At 36.7% G+C, this 22549-nt stretch overlaps 1 protein-coding gene and 1 long non-coding RNA gene across 3 annotated transcripts in view; one reads left to right on the plus strand and one right to left on the minus strand.

The window, feature by feature from the left end:
- The window catches only part of MORC1 (MORC family CW-type zinc finger 1), a 133021-nt gene that overhangs the window by 100056 nt on the left and 10416 nt on the right, over positions 1-22549 (plus strand). For both annotated transcript variants that reach the window (XM_054700621.1, XM_037525593.2), the window contains exons 21-25: positions 8363-8432; positions 10522-10588; positions 14346-14492; positions 18601-18688; positions 20525-20578. In XM_054700621.1, the coding sequence (XP_054556596.1) occupies positions 8363-8432; positions 10522-10588; positions 14346-14492; positions 18601-18688; positions 20525-20578 (426 nt within the window). The remainder of the gene's footprint in view (positions 1-8362; positions 8433-10521; positions 10589-14345; positions 14493-18600; positions 18689-20524; positions 20579-22549) is intronic.
- On the minus strand, positions 10770-19651 carry LOC129146741 (uncharacterized). Its single transcript, XR_008553878.1, has 3 exons — positions 19507-19651; positions 15775-15981; positions 10770-10856 (listed from the first exon to the last, which is right to left on the minus strand). It is a non-coding gene; the product is annotated as an uncharacterized LOC129146741 (long non-coding RNA).

Raw genomic sequence — 22549 nt, forward strand, 5'->3', positions numbered from 1 at the left:
AGTATATAATTAAATAATAATGGAGATGTAATTCTCTAAATTTTTCATTATGGCATATTTCATGCCTACTATGGTCACCTCCTCCATGTGTCTGTTTCTCAACTCCAGTGCTTAACAACTCATGCTCGATCTTACTTTGTCTGTATCCCCTCTTGGCACCTCCCCACCTCTACCTTACTCCTAGGCATCATATCATTTCATCTTTTGTAATGATTTTAAGAAGTTATTTGAAGGGATGTTGAAACGGTCTAGGAGTAATTTGTGAATGGGGACAGAAAAAAATTCATGCTGGCAATAAGGAACAATTAAATCACAGCACGAAGAAAGGGAACACCAAAGTGTTTCCAAAAGGAAAATATCAGTTTAGTCTGAGACCAGAAAGGAGGAAAACCCTACAATTGGTGTTGTAAATAATGCTAGTTTTATTTACCTCTTTGAAAGAAAATGTGAGAGCCATACTGTGAAAAGTACTAGTCACTCCCTGCTTTGCAGAGCCATCAAAGTCTGTGCATGATCTGCTTCCCTTTGTCATCTCTCTGAGGTTCATGTACAGCTTTTAGCAAGAATGTTTTCATAAATTCAATGTGACATTTATATTAGAATTGTTGTCTTTTTATGTAATATTTCTCAAGTTGTTATGTTACTTGTGTGTATGTGTGTGGTGAGATTTATTTGTATCCCTATGATCCTAGCAGGAAGTCTATTTTCAAACCCATGGTGTCTAATTAATTTGGATAAATATGCATTATCCAGAGATACACATTAATTTCTCTGGATATAGCTGCAGCCATTCAAGTAGGAGATAATTGCTACTGAATGCTTCTCTGTCTATACTATCTTAAGTTCAGGAATTAAAAAAAGATTCTTCTTAGCCCCTGGACTCCTTCCCAGTTATCTTTGAATTATAGTGCATGCTTGCGTGTGTGTGTGTGTGTGTGTGTGTGTGTGTGTGTGTACCCTTTAACTTGGACCTGCATTTTTTACATATAAAGAAGGAAGGCACTCAGAGATATCAGTCATCACTGAAGAGAGAATAATTAGCTGTCACATTGCCTACTCCCTTCCTGCAACATGTTGGTTTTTATTATTTTGATGCATTTACTGGGGCTTAGGGCCTTATTTTTAGGTGTAATAGGCTCAGAAATATGGTGTGTTCACCAAAAGAAAGTTTATCTCACAGGGTTGATTTCACATTACTAGAGTCATAAAACTAATATAATGACCATTTAGTCATTAAAGTCTAATCACTCCTTGGTCTTTTGGCTAAGATCAAGTGTAAAAAGCACTAAAATCTTAGTCCAATTGGAAGCACATACCCCTTTTATGAAAATCTGTGTTCCCCCTCTCCCCCCAAAAATGCCAGGGATGATGTTAATGTGACTGTAATATCAACCCTGTACCTGCCTGTGAGTGTGTTTTTTTTCATATTTTAGGAAGAAAAACTCCATTCTGATCAGCACATTTATTCCTTTGCTGTGTTAATACTGTTAATCTGCCTTTCAATGGATTTTTTTTTTTCATATCTGGGCATTTCATTTCCCTCCCTTCTGAGTTTTGGACACATCTCACTGTGGCTCTCCTATTGACAAGTTGTGCAATTTCAAGTGAAATAAGGGTATTGATTACTTTTCAGACTTAGATTGAATCTGACCATTGCTGATTATTTCAGCCATATTATCCTTCATTCTCCAGAATCAGTCATTTGCTGTGGCTCAGAGTTATAACAGCTTGATCTGTTTTCTTAACGCTTCCTCCTCCACTTATTGAAACTATTTTTTTTTAACTCATTTTTGTTTTTTCTTTTCCCAGTGAGATAATCCTCATTTTCTAGTCATGTTTAATGCCTGCCTCTCTTTGTTCTTCACTCTATATCACATTTAATATGTTCCCTAATCATTCACATAGTTTTGGGGTTCATTTTCCTAATCTCCAATGGCTTCTGATCTTATAGTTTGCTCATATCATATCCATGACTTTTTTCCTTGTTGATATTTGTGGTTGACCTTTTAGGCAATGCAGGCCATTCATTTTCAAAGTTCATGCAATGAGAATGTTCTTGGTAAGATTTTGCATGATCTCCAACTGAGATTCAGTTATAATTCCAGGCATTTTTTAGAGATTAAACCGTGTCAAAAAAGTAATGAGGAGTTGTTGTAAAGGACATCTTAATCCTCTTCAAAATGCTCTGGACTGCTTCCCAGATGGAACTTTGGAGACATTATGTGTAGAATCAACAAGTTTGTCATCATTTTTCACTATCCTGTTAGCACAGACTTCCTTCCACTATTTCAGGGTAACTGGTGGATCCAGATTTATTATCTCTAACCCTGTAAAACTATATTTTTCTGATAATTTTATCTCATGTGTGCATGCATTGTGTTTTAGAGAAGTTACCTTTTCCTCTGTGTGGCCATAATGAAATTCAGGTACTGTCCTTCAAATGTATCATTTCATCTAATCCTTTTAATACTTGAGTGTGGTAAGTACTCTTTTCATCTCCATTTTGCAGGTGAGGAAAATTATCACTCATGGTCACACTGCCAGGAGGTTACCTGGGACCCTACCTGTTTGACTTCAGCTTTCATTTTCTTGTCCACTACATATTACCACCACTCCCTTCATCATCCATTTTCATACCCTGTCTCCACATAATTCAACCAGCCCATTCCACAGTCAGACCAACAGATTTCCCATATTTCTCAGGTATGACAACTGCAAGGAGCAAATAAAATACTGCACTGACTAGCACTCAGCATTTCTACTTAGATTTTCAGAGTTCCATAAATGAACATTCTCCAACCAATTGTCTTGAATTCATTTAAAAAAAAATAATTGAGCAACCTCTCCTTGCTCAAATTAAGCTGACATCCTTTCAGTCCATTTCTCTCTCTTTTCACACTAAATCTGACTTACACAATGATCCATCATCTGAGTTTTCTCCTTGCAGACATCTTACCACTACATAATCATCATCAGGATCATCCTCTCTGCTCTCTTCTTGCCCTGGATCATCACTCTAGTACTATGGTTGCGCTCATAACCTTACCAACACCCCCTACCTGACATTAGGCCACCAGAAAATCCTATTATTTTCCATATTCCATATTCACAAACTCGCTTTACCTGCTCCATGAACAAATGCAGGATATTCTGAACTGTTTCTGTCTCAAGCATTTCCAAACCCATGTGTAAATTTTAAATTTATTTCAGTTAATCCTAGATAGGAAGGAAATATAAATTATAACACCACGTATAGATGTACCAGACAGACTTGGTTAGGGAAATCAGTGTCTGAGTAAAGGCTGCAGTAGTCCTGCTTCTCTGGAACAAGTGCCCTATGGTACTAGTACAGTACATCATATCTAATAATTTTTCTAAGTCCAGTGAAAAACTTCAGTGCATTACTATGTGAGAAACTGTCAGTTCAGTTTTTTACTCCCGGCAAGAATTTGGCATATGTTTGAGCTCTGCACCAACCAGAACTAGAAGTGGATATGGTATTTTCATTAGCCCTCAAAGAGTTAAATGATCAGTTGTTAATATACCTTGCTTAATAGAAGCAATCAAAATAGAAACGAAGCAGTGGGACTAGATTACCAACCATCTTTTTAGAGAGAGAAGTATTCTGAAGTTATGTCATCAGATGAGGAATAAGAAATGGCCAGATAGAGTAGACATCATAGGAAGAATCTGTTCTGACAAATGACTAGGAAAATCAGGCTGAGAGACCACAACTGATAGCTCGTAAAGCAAGTCATCCATTGGAAGAAAGTTTCAAAATTAAGGAACACCAGAAGACTAAAATTACCAATGCTAATAATAAGCTAGAGACATTAATAAGAATAATTTTCTGAGATTCATTATAAAGCACTAAATTTTTATTACACATGCACATACTTTTATCCTGGTAGAGCACATACTTTACATTGACATTTTGCAGATTTTCTTCTGATTCAAATAGGAAGCAGCATTTACCTTTATCCTACATACTTGTACATACTATTTTCACATTTATAATAATCTTTCAGTTATCTGCTCTGAATATCAATGGCAAACACAGATTGCTAAGACACTTGAAGAATACCTGTGATGTAGTTATTTAAGGTTAGGTTATACCCGCCTGCTTAATAACCAGGATCCATACTAACTTTTTGGTTCGACTAGCGTTAACACTTTTGTCCTCTGTGATCATTTTGGGGTTGGTTTTGTTTTTTGTTGTTGTTGTTGTTTTTTGAGAACAGACTGGCAGATGGATGCGTTTTATTTACCCAATCTGCAGACATTCTTAAAAACTTAATGGCCAGATCATTACTGAGACATGTACTTTAAGGGGTTGGCAATGGACCCTCTGGTATTTACTCTGAAAGATGTAACCTCCAGTGTCTATCCCAGAGTGTGGCACTTTCTGGGCCTCAAGAAAGGTGTTAGAATCAAGGCATGAGTGGATGGAGTCATCTCCCTGTTTCAGCACTTTGGTCCTCAAAAGGACTAGAGGCTGGTTCTGACTAAGGAAAGGAGTCGGCTCACTCTAAATCCCTCAGGTCATTGACAGGACCTCTGTGACTTACTATAAAAACTGAAGAACCTCTGGAAGAGCTGTTGAGCCTCTGGGTTTATGCTCTGTAGTGCCCAGACCATAGCAAAACCAAACCAAACCAAACCCAACCAGCAACTGTGAGTGTTCTATTTTGTTGTTAGTACTTTATGACATTGTGATGACTCACTATCCCAAAAGCAGATTAAAATAAAGAAAAGCAAATAACCTGCATAACCAGTCCCTACACCAGCTGCATTTACATGAAGTATGCACAATTTTTCTGACTCCTATCCGAGTATTATTGTTGTTTTAGTGGGAATTGCATTGGTAATACAATAGTATGATCAGATGACTGAAGTTGCTTTAATTTCAAAAGTAGGTCACTTCTCAATTTTCCTAGTTCCTTGTGTTGCTCTAGCTTCTGTGTGATCCTGCATGATGCTGTAATTCTATGGTCAGAGCCAGCCCCATTATGAGGTCAAACCAAAGTTTCCCTACAGGCTTTTCCTAAGTAACTCCATACTCACCCTCCATCATTCACCGTCATTCATCAGCTCACCAGCAAACTTACAGACAGACGCAAAACAAATATATGATATAGACCTTGACCTAAAGGAAAATATTATGGGCAATATGAAATATATACAGATTATAGTAGGGGAGAGGGAGGGCGAGGGATCAAAATAGGGGAGGTGTAAGAGCACAAGGGACTATGGTGATGGCTCACAGGTGATGTTGGTGGGAAATTTATGGGGCCCATACCTGAGGGGAGAAAACAAATATTGTACAAAAATGATACTGATTTAAGAAAATAAAAAAGTTTAATAAAAAAATAGAGCTACCATAAAAATATATATTAGATAGCTAAATATGAAATAAATACATGCAGATATGTAAGTATCTTGATCTAATTATTTAGATATTCTATGTATCTGAGTATATTAAAATAGTCAATGAATATATATTTACATATATAATAAATATGCATTCACTATTATGTTAAATGTTCACTATAAATATATCTTGCTCCATTACTGGAAAATAAGTCCATTAAAGTAGAACTTTATAAGTCTTCACCATAACAATATGTGACCCCATTCTGGAAACTTGTTTTTATTCAATAAATTAGTGGAGAAAAGGGGGCTCAGAACATAATGTGACGAAGAGTGAAAACCTTTAAATTTGGCAGGAAGGCATTTACGGATCTAATAGCCTTTATGAGCCCTTGGTAATAATAGTAAATGTTTAGAGTGGAGCCGGAAGCAGAGAAATAGAAGGAAAGAAACCGGATAAAGTGATAGCATCCAGTTCTTAAGTGTCCTGAACAAAAGTTGAGTTAGGTAAGTGTTACATAGCCCTCTCTGGCGTGTTCTTTTTTCCTCTCTCTAACTTATTTATGATTTATGATTTATTTATCCTCTTAAATAGATACTTCACAAAATTGAGTATGTGGTATTATACTGATCCATGGCGTCCCTTGGAGAACTGATAAATCTCTTCTGCTCATTGTTAACATAATTTTAATTAAGGCATCTTAAACCCTATGTTAAGACTTAACTATAATCTCATTTACTGTGTGGGAGGTGTTATCTGTTTCATGATTGAGGTAAAATCGTAAGAAAGAGATATCCCCAAACTGCATAGTTAGAAGCACAGTTAAACTTAAGTGACTGAAGAACATTTCTATAATGAAATGAAGCAATGTATGTGAAAGAGCTTTGTAAGCAGTATCAAAATATACAAATAGTGTCATTGAAAAGACAACTGCTTGTCTTCTTGTCTCAGCTTGAAAAAATTCAGACCTTCAAAACTGCAAGTACCATTATAGTAGAAGGGGACATCTTATGAATTCAATGTTATGCTACGGTATTTGAACACAGTCACTGTAGGCTGTGAATTGTTTATCTCAAATCTTTTATAAATTTCTATGCTTCCATCTAGTAAATACAGAAAAGGGAAAGAAAAATGTCTCCTGCAACAGATGGTAAACCTTTGTACAAGTAACATTTTTGGGGGGTAAGGGGACATATCTGATCCTTATGGAAACAGCCCTAACAAGACAGATCTCAGAGCAGAAAACTAAATAATAAAATGCAAAAGTAATTTCATGGTGGTGTGTTACTACCACCACCAAGTAAAGTTCCCTTCTGGGAGTACTTCATTTTTGTTAAAATTGGATACTTCCAGCTTGTCTGATTGTCATCATAAGGTAGAACTAGCAAAGAAAACAAACACATCCTGAGCAGTATCATCATGGATTGTAACAGAGTGGAGAGTGGATATAGCCAAAAGCATAAATAGGTCCCCTCATAACCTTATCTCATGCTTGCTATTAGCTGCTCTGAAAAGTAGTTTCTGCTGCTTATACACTGTCAAAAAAAATATTTAGTCCAATGTTAGAGACCAATATTGTACATTTTCCATTTATATATCAGAAGAAAACTAGATTTTATGTTACAATAGAAATAAAGAAAATAAAAAATTTTAAATTATTTTGCAAAATGAACTTTTAAAAATATTCCATTTTAATTACTTCCAGGAACATGAATTAATTTATAGTATAAGTACAAAAATATTATGAAATGGATCAAAATGACTGAGTTTCAGTTTTATTTCTTTTCTTTTCTTTCTCTTAATTTCAGTAAAGTAGAAAACAACAGTGATGGATAGCCTCACAGTGCTTTCGTTGCTAGGCTACACGTGTGCCCATTTAACCTGCTTCCTGACAGAGTGTGGTTCCCAGGATGCCCTAGAAAATAATCTGCCTATTTTCTGGGAGGGCAGGAAAAGAGGGTTGGTAGCCAGTCCATCGATGTTTGTTTAGCACTTTAGGGAGGGCATGGGACGTGAAAGATCTATACACAGTGGATAATCTCCAAAAAACTGACAGCTCCGTGCCTTCTACGAGGTATAGAAGTGGGGAATGCAGTTGTGTTCTGGTGCCCTTCAGGAACAGCCAAGAGCTTTGACCTTAGCCCCATCCTCTCTGTTTTCTACTTGTCTCCCCATCTTCTCACAGATTACCAAATACATTGGGTAACTTCTAGATCTGTTTTCCTTAAGGGCATCTCTCTCCCTCTTCCTCCTTCCCCTTTCCCCCTTTCTATAGAGTCCCCAAATGTCCATTTGCTTCTATGAGTTTCAAAGTAATGGGGAATCTGACTTCTGAATGGTGCACTGCACCCCCAAATCTCCCAACCCACTTTGCTGTTCAATCTCCCACCTGAGCTCCCCCATCCCCCATCACATCACCCTATCACTCTCAGGTGATACTAACCCTCCTGCATTCAAGACATTAGTGGGTCTTTTGGGCAGATTTTCCAGGCTTCTATCAGAAGACAAGATGTTTCATTCCTTAACATTCCAGGTTAGCTCCTCATCCCCATCATACTTTGGGGCCCCAGGCCCCAAAGTTTTCATTTCACTGCTGCCAAGTTCGTATTCTCTCTCTACTCTGAGTAGCCAGAGCAGGCTCCATGGTTGTTTCTGCTGAATCAAATAACTTATTTGTTGGAAGCATTGTTACATCCTTGTAGGTTTTTTTTTTTAAATAACTATACAAATACTGGCAGAAATGTAAAAATCTCTGTAAAACATTATAGAAGTAAATATGGCAATTGTACTGCAGTTATTTTTGAGGTGCATACTAATATAATTTTCTGCGACACTCACAATTGCCTACCTTCATATCATGCACAAAACTATGCTCCTGGCAATGTGATGGCCTCTCTTCTTGGACTTGGGCTCTGCTGTTCAATGTCATTTTTTGCAACCAATAATATGCCCTAAGGTTTTATACAGTTTTATATGGAATTTGTTTTTCAGGCTTTAGATGAAAGTGACACTGATGTTTCATTGAAACAAGAAGAAAAGGAAGTTTCTCTTATGAAAAAAGGTAAAAAGAATTCATTTTGCATAGATTGGTTGTAACCTTTGAGTCATTTTCAATGACTTTTGTGGCATATCTCTGTTGGATATAGATCAGAAGTTTGGCAGCAGTTTAGACTTAAATTTTCATTTGTTGTTTCAGAAGTGTGTGGAGAGGTTGGTAGAGAGTGAGCTGTCCACCTCGTGTGTTTTCAAGGGGCAGAGAGACAGGCACTCCAGCCTGTGGGAGTGCCACCCAATGCTGCCTAAAATTCAGTGACAGTGCACAAATGTCACCCCCACATGAAATGTCATTTAGAATTTTGCCAAGAATTGCTATTACACCTATAACTTTCAGGCTCTATTTTGAAAATTATGATGACATGCCCCTATTTTCAATCATTTAGTCCTTTTCCACTTTTCATGATTCCTCTGATCACTAAGTATTCCAACGAACACATTATTTCCTTCAAGAAACCCATTGTCTCAGGTAAGAGACTTGAACTTTTAAAATATTTAATATTTTATTAAGTTGCCATCTTACAATATTCAATCAAAAGAATTTCCTTTGCAAAAGAAGCTAGAAGCAAACCAGTCTTAGAAAATTCTTAGTGTCCACTCATTATACTGTAATTCTTTTGTTACATTTTATATTACTATTATACCATTCTCTCTTTTAATATTATACTTCTAGACCTAAGCAGTAAGTCTTTCATTGCCGTCTTCTTGTTCTGAAATAAATTTTAAAGTCTATCTTAGCTTCCTTAGCAAGTCTCAGCCCATTTTGGCTTCACCCTTTACATTCCTGAATGCATAGATCCAGCCATCATCTTATATTCACTTTTGGTGTAAGCTCTCCCTTTCTTTATATTTTGTTGCTTAGCTTAGGTAACTTAATTATTCATTCACATCTTTATATTTAAACCCATTAGTAAGGTCCCAAAGAAACCACGCTTTTTCTTTTTCACCTTAATTAGGATAATTTGCAATTCCACAATCAAGATTTCTTTTCTAAGTCTCTTAATTTTAAAGCCAATATTTTACAGAAGTTTCAAACTATTAACCTGCCTTCAAGTATGCACCTGTTAGATTTCCAAAGTCTAATAAAAAAAAAGTTAATACAGTTTTGAACCTAGAAGTTATATTTAATGTCAAATATTCATCCAGTATTTATAAGGTCTGAATTGTGAAATATTTTCAAATGATTGTAATTATTGGTTAATTGGCTCTTGGGTTAAAAAATTTTCGCTTTATATGCAACTTAGTGAGTAAAACCAATAGTACCTGCAATGTGCTTAGAAATTGTTTTTCTTCTATTCCCTTTTTTATTTTCTGAAAAGAGTCAAGCCATTATTCACCATCTAAAATCTTCCTTGTTCCTGTACCATTCCTCTTGGCCTCCAATGACCCTAAACTTGTTGGCAACCCTAAACTCGTTTCCTTGGTAGAACAAGGTATTTGGACAGTTCCGACAAAGAATGTGCCTGCTTGCATTGACATGACTTTACTCCTTCTAGACATGAGCAGGGAGATAGATAAAGGACACATTGACTTATTGGTTATACTGTTGTTAAGAAATTCTTCAAACCAATCCGTGGGGAATCAAAACAGTTCTTTTCACTGTAGACAAATCACTAGCCTCTCTCAACCTCCAGTTCTGAGGTTCCATGAGTGAGAAGACTGACTAGATAATGCTAGGACTAACCTTGTGTTAAAGTTTGACTCTCTACCAGAGACACATTTCTGATTGGGATCTGTCAGGATCTTTGCTTCTGAACCTAACATGGAAGAAGATATTAGAGGAAAGACAGCTATTTGTCTGGAATGAGCCTGGTGAGAGGCGGTCATAATGGTCTCATCAGTCATCTCATGCCCACCAATAGCAGACAATAAGCATTGTTAAAAAAAATTCCAAGAAGTTGTAGAGGTACTTAGATTACTGCACACATTTTACTAAAGGGTTATAATAAATTGCCCTAAAAACATATCACCACAAGTTTACAAAAGGATATTGAAATGTACAAGTAGCTAATGAACTGCTAACATTTTTTTCAGTTCACTTTATTGTGTGACCATCACAATGTGGTTGTCTTCATTTTGTCTGTGTTCTTTTGAAGAAAAACAGGAGCTGTGCGGTGATACTGCAGAAATAAAGAGAAACTCTTCACTACCTAACTGGGAAAGGTGAGTGTATTGCAATTATACAGATTTCAAATGAATGCAATTATACTGTTGAAAAGTAATTATCAATGTTTAAATACAAGAAGGAAGAAAATAGTAGCAACAAGCAAAGGCAATTAATATTGGAGCTAAATTTTACCAAGCAGACAAGAACACTATAATACATTCGGTTTCTTACCTTTTCCTCAAGTCTTTTCACTTTCTTTTATGAGTTTTTGGGCATAATAAAACAGAACAGGCTTAACTCACAGCAAGTGACTAATTCAAATAACTGTAATATAGTCAAAGAGATGAAAATGTCACATATGACCATGATTATGAAATCATGAATTTTTTTTTGCAGCTGATAATCTTATTGTCATACATATATGTAATTTTACTAATCATTGCACACTAGAATTCTTGACATGACTTTTGTCACTTTAAAATAGAATCATATGAATATTTTGGATACCCAATAGAATGAAAAGAATGTTTTTAAAGAAGCAAACTTTTATCCTCACTCGACTACAGTCATATCTAAGCTGCTTTGCAGGCATCGAGACCCAGTGTCTCTGAATGCGAATTCTGTGTTCTTTGCATAGGAGCATATTGAATTAATTGCAAGAAAAATAGACTGAAGCTTTTATTTTCCTGCATTTGTTGACAGAGTAGTCACTCTGACACATAAATTGCATCACTTCACACTTTTACTCAGCAGTTTTTCATAGTCATAGCTTTCATAAAGGTAAGTTACAAACTTCTTAGCTTGACATCAGTCCTCTTTCATCCTGTCTTTTTCCTTATTCCCCACTTTGCTTCCCAGAGTTTGAAAATTCTTATAGTTCTATTTTATCACATACTTACACCTCTTTGTCCACACCACTTCCTTTGCTCAAATGCCTGCTGTAACTTGTACAACAGTATATTGTCTTTTAACTCAAGTCTCAGTTCAAATGTTCTCTCCTCTGGGGGCCCCCTGACTCCGTCAGGCAAATTCAGATATTCACAGAACCACTGTGCAGTGATCAGATTGCATCATAATTCATTAGCCTCAATAATGTTAAATGCAACTAGGTTCTAACATACAGTAGTGAATAGGGCTCATAGTCAAGTGGAATTGCCTGCATGATTGTGTCTTCCCTTTGAGCATAACCTTTATTAAGAATAGGGGCCATATTTCTGTGTCCTTTGGGTAAATACCTAGGAGTGGAATTGCTGGGAATCTCCACACAGCTCTCCATAGTGGTTGGACCAGTTTGCACTCCCACCAATAGTGCAGGAGAGTTCCTTTTTCTCCACACCCAAAGGACACAGAAACATCAGTTCCAAAGAGCACCTGCACCCCTATGTTTATAGCAGCACTGTTTACAATAGCTAAGCTTTGGAAACAACCCAAATGCCCAAAAATAGATGACTGGATCAAGAAGATGTGGTACATATACACCATGGAATATTACTCAGCATTCAAAAAAGATAAACACATGCAATTTGCAGCAACGTGGATGGCACTGGAAGGTATCATGCTCAGCGAAATAAGCCAGAAAGAAAAAGAAAAATATCGGATGGTCTCACTCATAGCAGGAATCTAGAAAACTTAAATAAGGGACCAGGAAAATGAATAACTATAAGAAAGTGAAAATCAAAATCAACAAACAACTATGAACCAGAGACACTCTATGGGGGGTGGAGGGTGGGGAGGGGAGGGATTGGGGTCAAAATAAGGGGGTTGCAATTGTATGGAGAATATAAAAATAAAATTTATTTAAAAAAAAAAAGGAATAGGGGCCATATCTTCTTCCTTACTCTAAGTCTTTGAAAGGTCTTCCCTGATCATTCCCTCTTAAAATAGCCTGTTCCATTTCTGAAGAGGCATGCTATCAATCATATCATGTTTTATTTTTTTCAGAGCACTAATTACTCTTTTAAGGTATATCTTGTTCAATCATCAATTTCTTGTAACATTTTACATTCTAATTTGCTTATTTTCCTTATTTCCACTAGATGCTAACTCACTCCACAAGTGCAAGGGCTTTCTTGCTCACTGTTGCATCCCCAGGGTCCACAATAGCACCTAGCTCAGGATTGGGACTCTATGTTTGTTGATTGAATAAATTATGTGCTGTTGCTAGGCCATTTCATGCATGATACTTTAACCTAGAGTTATTAAATTTTGATTCGATATTTAAAGACCATCCAAAAACTGAAACACATTTGTGTTTTTTGTGTTTTTGTTTCTATGTATGAGTATGTGTATTTGTATGTTATTTCATATATTAGTTTTAGGTGTTTATGAGGTTGGATGTGGGTTTTTATAATCATCTTTAACTAATAACTTCAATACCAAAGTTAAAATTATAATCCAATTAAAACAGTTTGAATGGAAGAGTTGTCAAATTCCTTCTAATGGTAATGACAATAAAGGTGATAATAACAGCAATAATTAGGCACCATTTACTGAGCACTAACTAGGTATTGAGCTAAATTCTTTGTACATATTGTTTAACCTTCAGCACAGGTTTTTGAGGTGGGCACTATCATTATTTGGCAATAGAAGAAACGAGAGGACTCGTTTCTTGAGCATAACGAGAGGACTCCTCAGTGTTCAGTTGTAGTGCATTTTACCCTCCGCCCCAACATAAATATGATTTTCCAGCATCCTTAAAGTGGTAAAAGACAAAAAAAAAAAGAACCTACATAATAAAATCTCAACATAGAAAAGGTTACAATTAGTAGGCATTCAGGTATTGTATATTTTAATAGACATCTAAGTATTAGTTATAATGTTCTTAATCTCAAATACGATATCAGCTGAAGTTAGTAAAATTAATATCAAAGAAATGTTTAGAGTAACAACTCATTCCATTTGATAGAAACTGTTGTCCAATTTTTAAAAGGCCCATACTGTACAAACATGCAAAACTCTATAGACTTGTGATTTTAATTTGTGGGTGGTAGCATAAAGAGATTACAAAAATTTCTTCATGCAATAAAACCTTGCATGATCTGACCCCTACCTGCCCAGTACCCAGTTTCATCTCCCATATTGCTTGTCCCTCAGTCCCCTTGTACTTTTTGTTTCCAGATACTGGGAGCTTTGGATCGCTAACACATTACACTATTTTATGCATCCTCGCTGTGAGCTGCTTTCCATGTTGTAGACAGCTTTCCCTTTAAAACACTTATCAGATAACCAAACTGTCTTGCAAGAAATCCTCCAGTGGTAGTGCCCACTCTGCTTAGAAAAAAGCCTAGTTTCCTCCCTATTCCGCCCCGCTCCTATTCCCCCTCCCAACCACCCCCCATCCCGGTTTCTCCTTACTCTTCCCTTGTGTTTTTCCAGCAGGCCTGTTTCTAGCTCTGGATCATTCTTCTTCCCACACTTCTTTTCTTCCTTCTGATCTTGACTAAATGTTTCTTTCCACTGACCTGGTCTCCTTTTTGTTTTACTTCTGTATATACCTCCTTCCAGGCTAAAACAGAACTTAATTTAAAAGCCTCTTTCAGCAAGTAAGAGATAAATTGTATAAGGCTACTATTGTTCAAAATAAACTACCACCAATTCTATTTAATTGTGACTATTCCAAAAGCTTGAAACAAGATTCGTCGGAAAAAACAGTAATTCTCTTAACTAAGAATTGATTTTATATAACTACATAAATGAAAAATTTCAGCTTATGTTTATGTCCTTTCATTCATTACATCTTAATGTTTCTGAATTTATTACTGTCTAATGCAATTCCTATTTTGAAACTATAAACTTCTGCTTGTTTTTGCCTAGTGTGCTGACAGAAGATTTAAATACAAGTTCTGGAAACAAAGTCAGAGTTTCTGTGAATGGTAGTTGTGAAGTTTCTTCTTCACTGACAGAGTCTTCACAAAGCACATCTGTCAAGGAAACTGTGAAAAAACTGATGTCTATTCTAAGGTAAAGATACTATCATATTTCTGTATGCTTTGTTGAAAAATCTAAGCAGTGACAACTTTTGAAATTTTCCCTCTATTGAGTGCTGGTAGTATTCTTTTTTATTTATTTATTTATTTTAAAGATTTATTTATTTATACAAGCACTGGGTATAGTCAGAAGCACAGAAGGGTGAGAGAATTCACCAGAGCCAGAGCGGGGAGCAGAGCAGAGCAGGCAGACGGACGAAGTACACTGCTGAGGGGAGCAGCGGGTGGCAGGAGAGTTCTGCGTGCCATGTGGGACCCTCACCTGGCGGCCACACTGCAGAGGCTGCGGGCAGCTTCGTAGCCCAGCGCTCAACCACTGTGCCACCAAGGAGGCCCGCTGGTAGTATTCTTGAGAATGCTCTCCTAACTACACTGATTTAGGTATACCATATGTTAAATGTTCCTTGAAACAGAATTTCAGTTACTAACTGCCTGTGGCTGCCAAGACCAGAAATATGGCGGATGTAGTCTTCCTCCTCAGATGTGATGAAGAACTACTGTTGTTTGCCATGTTTCTTATGTTTTCATTTTTTTTCTCACAAAAACTGTCATGCTTTTTGTTTGGCTTTCTAAAATGTCTCTTTTTAATAGTCCTAGTGAACTTGTTGAGGGAATTTTACTTTTTTGTTCAGTGTATTGTGATAACATTTCTAGGTACTGAGGAATTCAGATGTCTAGATTATAGTCCTCAAAGGAGAATGGAGGAGGGAAGGCACAAGATTTGGTTTGTGCAGAGACCAATGATAGGAGGGGCTGTGTGATCAAGCCAAAGAAGCTGGCATACGGAAGAGCACCTACAAAGAGGCAGCATAGGGTGGGAGCAGGAGCAGTAACACCACTAATTAGTGCAGATGATTGATTTGTTTGGGGTTCACAGGCTATAAGGGACCTCTATGAGATAAAGTCTCTAGACCAACAAAAATATACATGTCCTAACTGGAATAGTACTTTCTTTTGGAGAATTGACTTTCTGGACAGTGAGTAGTAAAACCTTCTTGAAGAAGAGAGTTGGCAAAGAGTAGAAGCAGGTTGCAACAGGGAAAAGTGAGATGGGGTATATATAGGGAGTTACTCAGGTCCAGCTGTGGTTCTGTGTGTCAGTGGAGAATGCTGTTTTATAAGTCATGGACTCAATTCTTCAGCTGCTGTAGGCTTAATAGAAATTTTGTGCCAGCCAGCAGGGCTGTGGAGCTAAGTTTACATGTGCTGAAGGTCCAAACTACTATCTTTTCAGAACAACACTCGACTCTACTCACCCTGCTCCAGGAGGAAGGAGGAAACATTCTTGATTATATGTGGATGTATCCTCTTGCCCTTTGCATCAGGACACACCTCACTAATGATACAAGGGATCCAGACATAAGTTGTTGACTGAGATATGAAGGCACAGTCCTGCTTTTCTGAACACTAAGTTTTAATCACCAAATTTGCTATAGAGCGTGGGTTAGCAAACTCACATTCACCTGGAATAGAACAAAAGCAGGCTAGATCTCAGTGTTCTGCAGATAATAAAAGTTGAAAACAGTCTCTTGTCCAATGATATAGATGGATATCAGTCTCATGCTACATGGGATAATCCCTTAAGAAAAGGATTCTCCCATCAGTTTCTTGTCTTATTACTTATTCAGCATTAAACTTGTGTAGCTATAAATTTGATTCCTGGTTTGTTACATACTAGTTTTAAAATTCATTTATGGCAATTCATCACTAAGATTTGGTCGCCTACAGTGAGATACATATGCATGCGCCTGTATATATCTAAATGAATATGTGAATATCACTGAAATTGTACAATGACCAGTTTGTCCTGTGATTGGGTTTTTGTTTCAAGTGAACCAGCCCTTTGATTGTAATAACTGTCATTTTTGAACCATTGTTGCTTTTTTTTAGGGATTCACTCAATGGCTTTGTAGTTACTAGCTCCCTATAAGATTAGTATCATTTTTAATTTTTTAATTTTAATGGGATAAGGAACAGAAGCTTAATTTCAGTTACATAACTGGTATGGACAGTGCTTAGTTAGTCTGAGTTACTTAGTTTAAGGAACTTAGTTTAACTTCTTTAACTTAGTTTAATTTGTATTATACTCTTACTATGTGATTAACTTCCTTTACTTAGTTTAAGTTCCTTAAAATTTATGCTGTTAACTACCATTAAATATAAAGGTAAGAATATCCAAGAATATATACACATGCTCACACATATGTATACTTATGCACACATATACACACTTTCCCCCTCTCCATATTGTGACACCTGCAGAGAGCTGTATGGGTATGTTGCAGAATTTGGATGCACCACTGTGAACCATTATTTTCATTACTTTTTTTCTTGGCTAATTTTTGTTCTGCATCTTAAGTGTATCACTGCTATTAATTTTAATGAGTCATGTGCTCAAAGGGGACAATCTGATAGAATGTACTAAGACATTAAAGTTCATCTACTTTTATAATTTGACATCAATTGAAAATTAAAATTTCCCAGAAACTGTACCCCTAAAAAACATGTAAAATCTTTAGTGCTTGAAATCATCGTACTATTATCAACTGAGCACTCTGAAAAACAAATGTATTAATAAATCAGACATCAGCTCTTATCTGTACCAGCTTAATATTTTTGTGATTTTTTTTTTTTTTGTTAAAAGATATTCAGTGGAAACAGGATCAAGCAGAGCACACAGCTGAACAAAACAAGCGCCTCATTTACCAATTTTTTTCTTAGGCCTTTAGCAGCATGTAATGCATTTTCTCACATGTCATCCATATAAACAGATTTCTTGTCTTCTTTGTTATAATTTTTCCCTGTGCTGTACTATTCTATACTAGCCCACATGTTCCCTCATGTTAACTAGATTTTAATTCCTCAAGGCACAACATTATGGCTAACTGCGTGTCAATGTGGAGGCCTCATGTTCTATTCAGTCACAGTTTTGTATTTCACCAGATTTGCCTTGTTGGCAGAGTAGCTCAAGACATGTAGAGTATGTGGAATCTCTCCTCACATCATCCTTATCCTTTCCCACACTGTCAAAGAAAAATCAGCCTACCTCTGCTTAATTCATGTTAACAAAATAAATTAATAAATATTTGTAGCATTCATTGTCTGTTTTCATCATTTGTTATGTTCAGTTTTCTGTTTTATATTTTTTTTTATTTTGTGTGTATTAATATATTTAATCCCTAAATGCAGTATTTTATGGAAATATATTGGATTTTCTGTACTGTGTTTGATATATGTTAGTAGATATTCAAGGAATACTTTCAATTGAAAGGGATTAGTGTTTCAAAGCAGTGAATAGTATTGCTGGATGTTAAATATATTCTCAAATAATGGGGGGCTACTAAGTTATTTTACATTAGAGCTAAATAAGCTAAATCGAGATCCACACTCATCAGTTTCATCAGATGGTCGTATTTGTTGGAGTGGTATCAGATCTAAATTGTGTCCAATAATAATAATAGTAGTAGTGATAATAGTATTTGTATTGTACTCTTACTATGTGGTGGCAGGTACTTGTTGAAGGACTTCACATATTTTAACTCATAAACCTTATAACAACCCTAAAAATAGATATTTTTATTTTCCCCATTTTATAGATGAGAAAATTGAGGCATGTAGAGATTAATTTTACTTCATATATTTTAACTCTGTAAAAGTACAAATATATTTTGTGTTATCTTAAATTCTAAAGCTACCAGAAATAAGTTTGAAGAGATTGACATGAAGTTGTAAGAAATAGTAGAGTGAGAGCTCCTTTTACCCAGCTTCTCCCAATGGAAATGTCTTGCAAATTTACAGATCAGTATCACAATTAGGATGTTAGCATCAATGCAGTCAAGTCATATAACAGTTCCATCAGCAGGAGGATTCCTTCTGTTGTCTGTTTGTTGCCACCACTCTCTCCCCCAGTCTATGCTTTGAAGAACTCTTTGATGTCAATGGTAAAAACAGATTATTTTTCAGATATTAACATTCATGTTTTCCAAAATATTTATACCTACGAGACAGGGCTAGTTTTGAGAGGTGAATGTGGCATCTCTTTTCCCAGTAGGTTACCAGCTCTGCTCTGCTTATATTCCTAGGGAGATTCTTCTGTACTTCTTCCCTGAGTATGAACTACCACCAGAATTTGACTACACATCTGGGGAGAAACTTACAGCAAGTCCTGAGGTAAGCTGACTTTTTTTGAATTCTGGGAGAATGAGAAAATAACCTGAATTTAATTGTCAGTGGAGAAAAATGTAGTATAAGCAGTGAGAAGACCTCCAGTGGTTTAAGTTAATGAAGACAGGGGTCATTATTCCAAATGAATGGCTCAGAATTAAAGATGCATTTAAAAGTGTGGCTAAAGGTTTAAATAAACTTTGGGGAGATTTACAGACAGACGAGTCATTTGCAGAGAACAAAAGAAATGGAACATAGTCCCTCACTTCCCTTCCTTACACCAAAGATAGAGTTTCTATGCCTTCAATACACTTTCTTAGCTAGGGTGAGGACTGACACCATGTTAGGTGCCCAGGGCTCTTGTCTTACTAGAGTCACTAAAAGACATCACTGGAAAGATGAAGAAAATTGTAAATACAATTTGGTAAATACCAAATCACCTCTCACAGATAGGACCCATGGATGATTAGAAGGGAAACTGATTAGCTACCTAGGGCACTTCGGGTGAGTCTCACACAGCCAACAACAGGAGTCCCCAAGCTACTAAGTCACCTGCAGGCTGTAGCTCAACTAAGTTAGATCTGCAGACGTGAGACCCCCCTTGTTGCTCTCAGCATGAAAGAGCAGAGCCTGTGAAGTATAAAGGATGAGAGGCCTCCTTCTTCACCTTCATTCTTAGTGCTGCTTATGGAAAGGATGGAAAGGCTAGCAGTGAGAAGAACTGCAGATAACAAATTGACAGCATTGTCATATGCTATAATTTCATCCTGGGTGAAATCCTTAATTTTTTCATCTACATTATTTCCACGATTTCTGCTTCCCACCTAATCCTCTTCCATTGGGCTTCCAACTCCACTGCTTCCTGGGACTGTCTTGTGTGACCACCAGCAGCCACTGTGCTGACAAATGCAGTGGTCACTCATCTCCCCTGGTGCTTGGATACCATCAACCTTCTGACCACTCTTTCTTGCCTGAAGCACTTTTGTTGTGTGGTTTCCATGACAACACACTTTCCCCTCCTTTGTTTTCTTCCCCCATCCTCTTTTTGCTAGCAACTCCTTTTTTATTTTATTATTTTTTTAATTTTTAAAGTCTTTTTTTTTAAAGATTTATTTAATTATTTATTTATACAAGCACTGGGTACAGTCAGAAGCGCAGGAGGGTGAGAGAATTCACCAGAGCCAGAGCGGGGAGCAGAGCAGGCAGAAGGACTGAAGTACACTGCTGAGGGGAGCAGCAGGAGAGGTCTGCGCGCCATGTGGGACCCTCCTCCGTGGCCGGGGAGCAGCCAGGGATCGAACTGGCACCGCAGAGGATGCGGGCAGCTTGGCAACCCAGCGCTCAACCCCTGCGCCATTGGGGAGGCCCTCTATTTGGTTTTTAAATCTGGCATGTCTGAGGGCCCATTCCTGGAATACTCTATTAAATGATGATTCTAAGTGACCTCATCTAGTCTCTGATTTTTAATACTATTCCATATGACAGACTTCACAGCCTATTTCTCCAGAATTCCCATCCAGAAGTCCAGGCTCCAACTGACCTTCTTGACATCCTCTTGAAAATTTATCATCATTTATTTTTACTTTACTATGATGTTTTTCATCCATCTACATATTTTTTAAACCTCACTGTATTAATTATTAAGATGCCTTAATCTTTTCTGCAATGTACATTAGTTAATTAATTTAATTAGACCCAGGCTTAAAAGACTCAGAGTACCACTCTTGCCCATTTCTGGTTTGATGTGTTTTTATGCTAGATACTTGCATATTATAACTCTGTTGTAGACAGCTCATTTTCTAAAAGTTAATATCCTGTTCTATTATCATTTGTAAAAAACAGCTGGAACAATACCCAGAGCAGACAAACAAAAGGCTGAAATTGTGCTTCAACCAGGTAAGCGTCCTTTCAGTTTAGTCATTTATATTCTAAATGATCTTGTATTCCAAAGGGGAAATAATATATATTTCCAAATGTTAGGCTTGGAAGGAAATCAAATTTGCATTCACTTTTCAGGACTTAGATTAATGTGTAGCATATCAGATGTCACAAAGCAACATCTTTTTGAATTTTAAAATGCAAATGTTTCTGCAGTAATAAAGCTTATGAAACACTTGGAGTGGGACTATGTTTTGAATAGGAAACATGACATTCTGAGTCTTTAAGAAGTAGATTCACTGAATCCTTGAGACACTAGATTTTTAAACCAGAAATCATTCTTAGATTAAGATTTTTAATTATTTTCGACAGTTCTATATCATTCTGCTTTTTAAAATTAATCTATCAATAGTTTTTTAACTTTCTGATTTTTTTCATAATATAAGTAGTTATAAAAATGATTGTTAATAAGTGAAAGTAAAAAGAATTGTGTCTGTAGTCCCAAACTCTTCCAAGATCACTAGTTTTAATGACTTGGTATAGTTCATTACAACATTTCTTCCATTATAGAGTTGTTTCTTATAGTCTTCAAATAATGCTGTGTGTCTAGTTCTCAAAGCTTTCCTGAGGGAAAATGTCCATAGAGTTTTTTAGCTCTACTAGAAAAATATCTCAAAAACTGAAATGCTTGCAACTCCCTGTTTTTTTAATAGTTTATTTTATATAATTCTTACATCATTTTTCATCTTTGCACAATGTATGCATTTTCATTATGGTTATATTCCCCATACAATTGCACCCCCTCCCCTTATTTTGACTAGTCCTTCCTCTCTTTGCCCCTCCCTCCCGCCCTATAGTGTGTCTGTGGTTTATAGTTGCTTGTTGATTTTGATTTTTACTTTGTATTGATTAGTCTTTTTCTTGGTCCCTTATTTAAGTTTTCTAAATTACTGCTATGAGTGGGACCATCCAGTATTTTTCTTTTTCTTTCTGGCTTATTTTGCTGAGCATGATCCCTTCCAGTGCCATCCATGTTGCTGCAAATTGCATGTGTTCATCTTTTTTGAATACTGAGTAATATTCCATGGTGTATATGTACCACATTTTCTTGATCCAGTCATCTATTTTTGGGCATTTGGGTTGTTTCCATAGCTTAGCTATTGTAAATAGTGCTGCTATAAACATAGGCGTGCAGGTGCCCTTTGGAATTGATGTTTCTGTGTCCTTTGGCTAAATACCTAAGAGTGGAATTGCTGGATCATATGGAAGCTCTGTCTTTAGTAGGTCAAGAAATCTCCACATAGCTCTCCATAGTGGTTGGACCATTTTGCACTCCCACCAGCAGTGCAGGAGTGTTCCTTTACAAGCAAATGGACCAAAAAAGAAAGCAGGAACAGCTATACTTATATCAGATAAAACAGATTTCAAACTCAAAAAGGTAAAAAGAGACCCCAGCGGTCACTACATTATGATCAAGGGGACAATACTTCAAGAAGAAATAACACTCATTAACATATACTCATCAAATGCAACTCCCTATTTCACATTCAAGGAAGCGAGACAGAGACTTCCAAGCTGACATAAGCTTAGTGTTGGAGCCAAATGGTCATGAGGTTCTCAAACTCATCACAGAGGCTGCAACCATCTAGAACTTTCAGGTCATCAGGATCAATATTGAGATGCTGGGTCCTCACCTTCATCTTCCCTGTATTTGCCCAAACTGTATATCAGCTCCATCAATGGCACATACACCAGCATATCTCCTGGAAAGCTATCGCCGTGACACATCAATCTACAAAGACTGGGAGGTGAATGGTACCCCCCTAGAGTTGTGCAAAAGCACAACTATAAATAGAGTCACTGCCTCATCTCTTCTGGAGGGAATGGCATACATTCAAATATTCTTGTTTTGTAAGTAAAATAGAATCACAAATTCCCAAAAGATATATGACTAGGCAAACTAAAGATGAAAATTAGAACCTTAACCAG

The sequence above is a fragment of the Talpa occidentalis genome, unplaced genomic scaffold (assembly GCF_014898055.3).
Source record: "Talpa occidentalis isolate TD23 unplaced genomic scaffold, MPIMG_talOcc4v2.1 talOcc4.4, whole genome shotgun sequence".
Taxonomy (NCBI): Eukaryota; Metazoa; Chordata; class Mammalia; order Eulipotyphla; family Talpidae; genus Talpa; species Talpa occidentalis.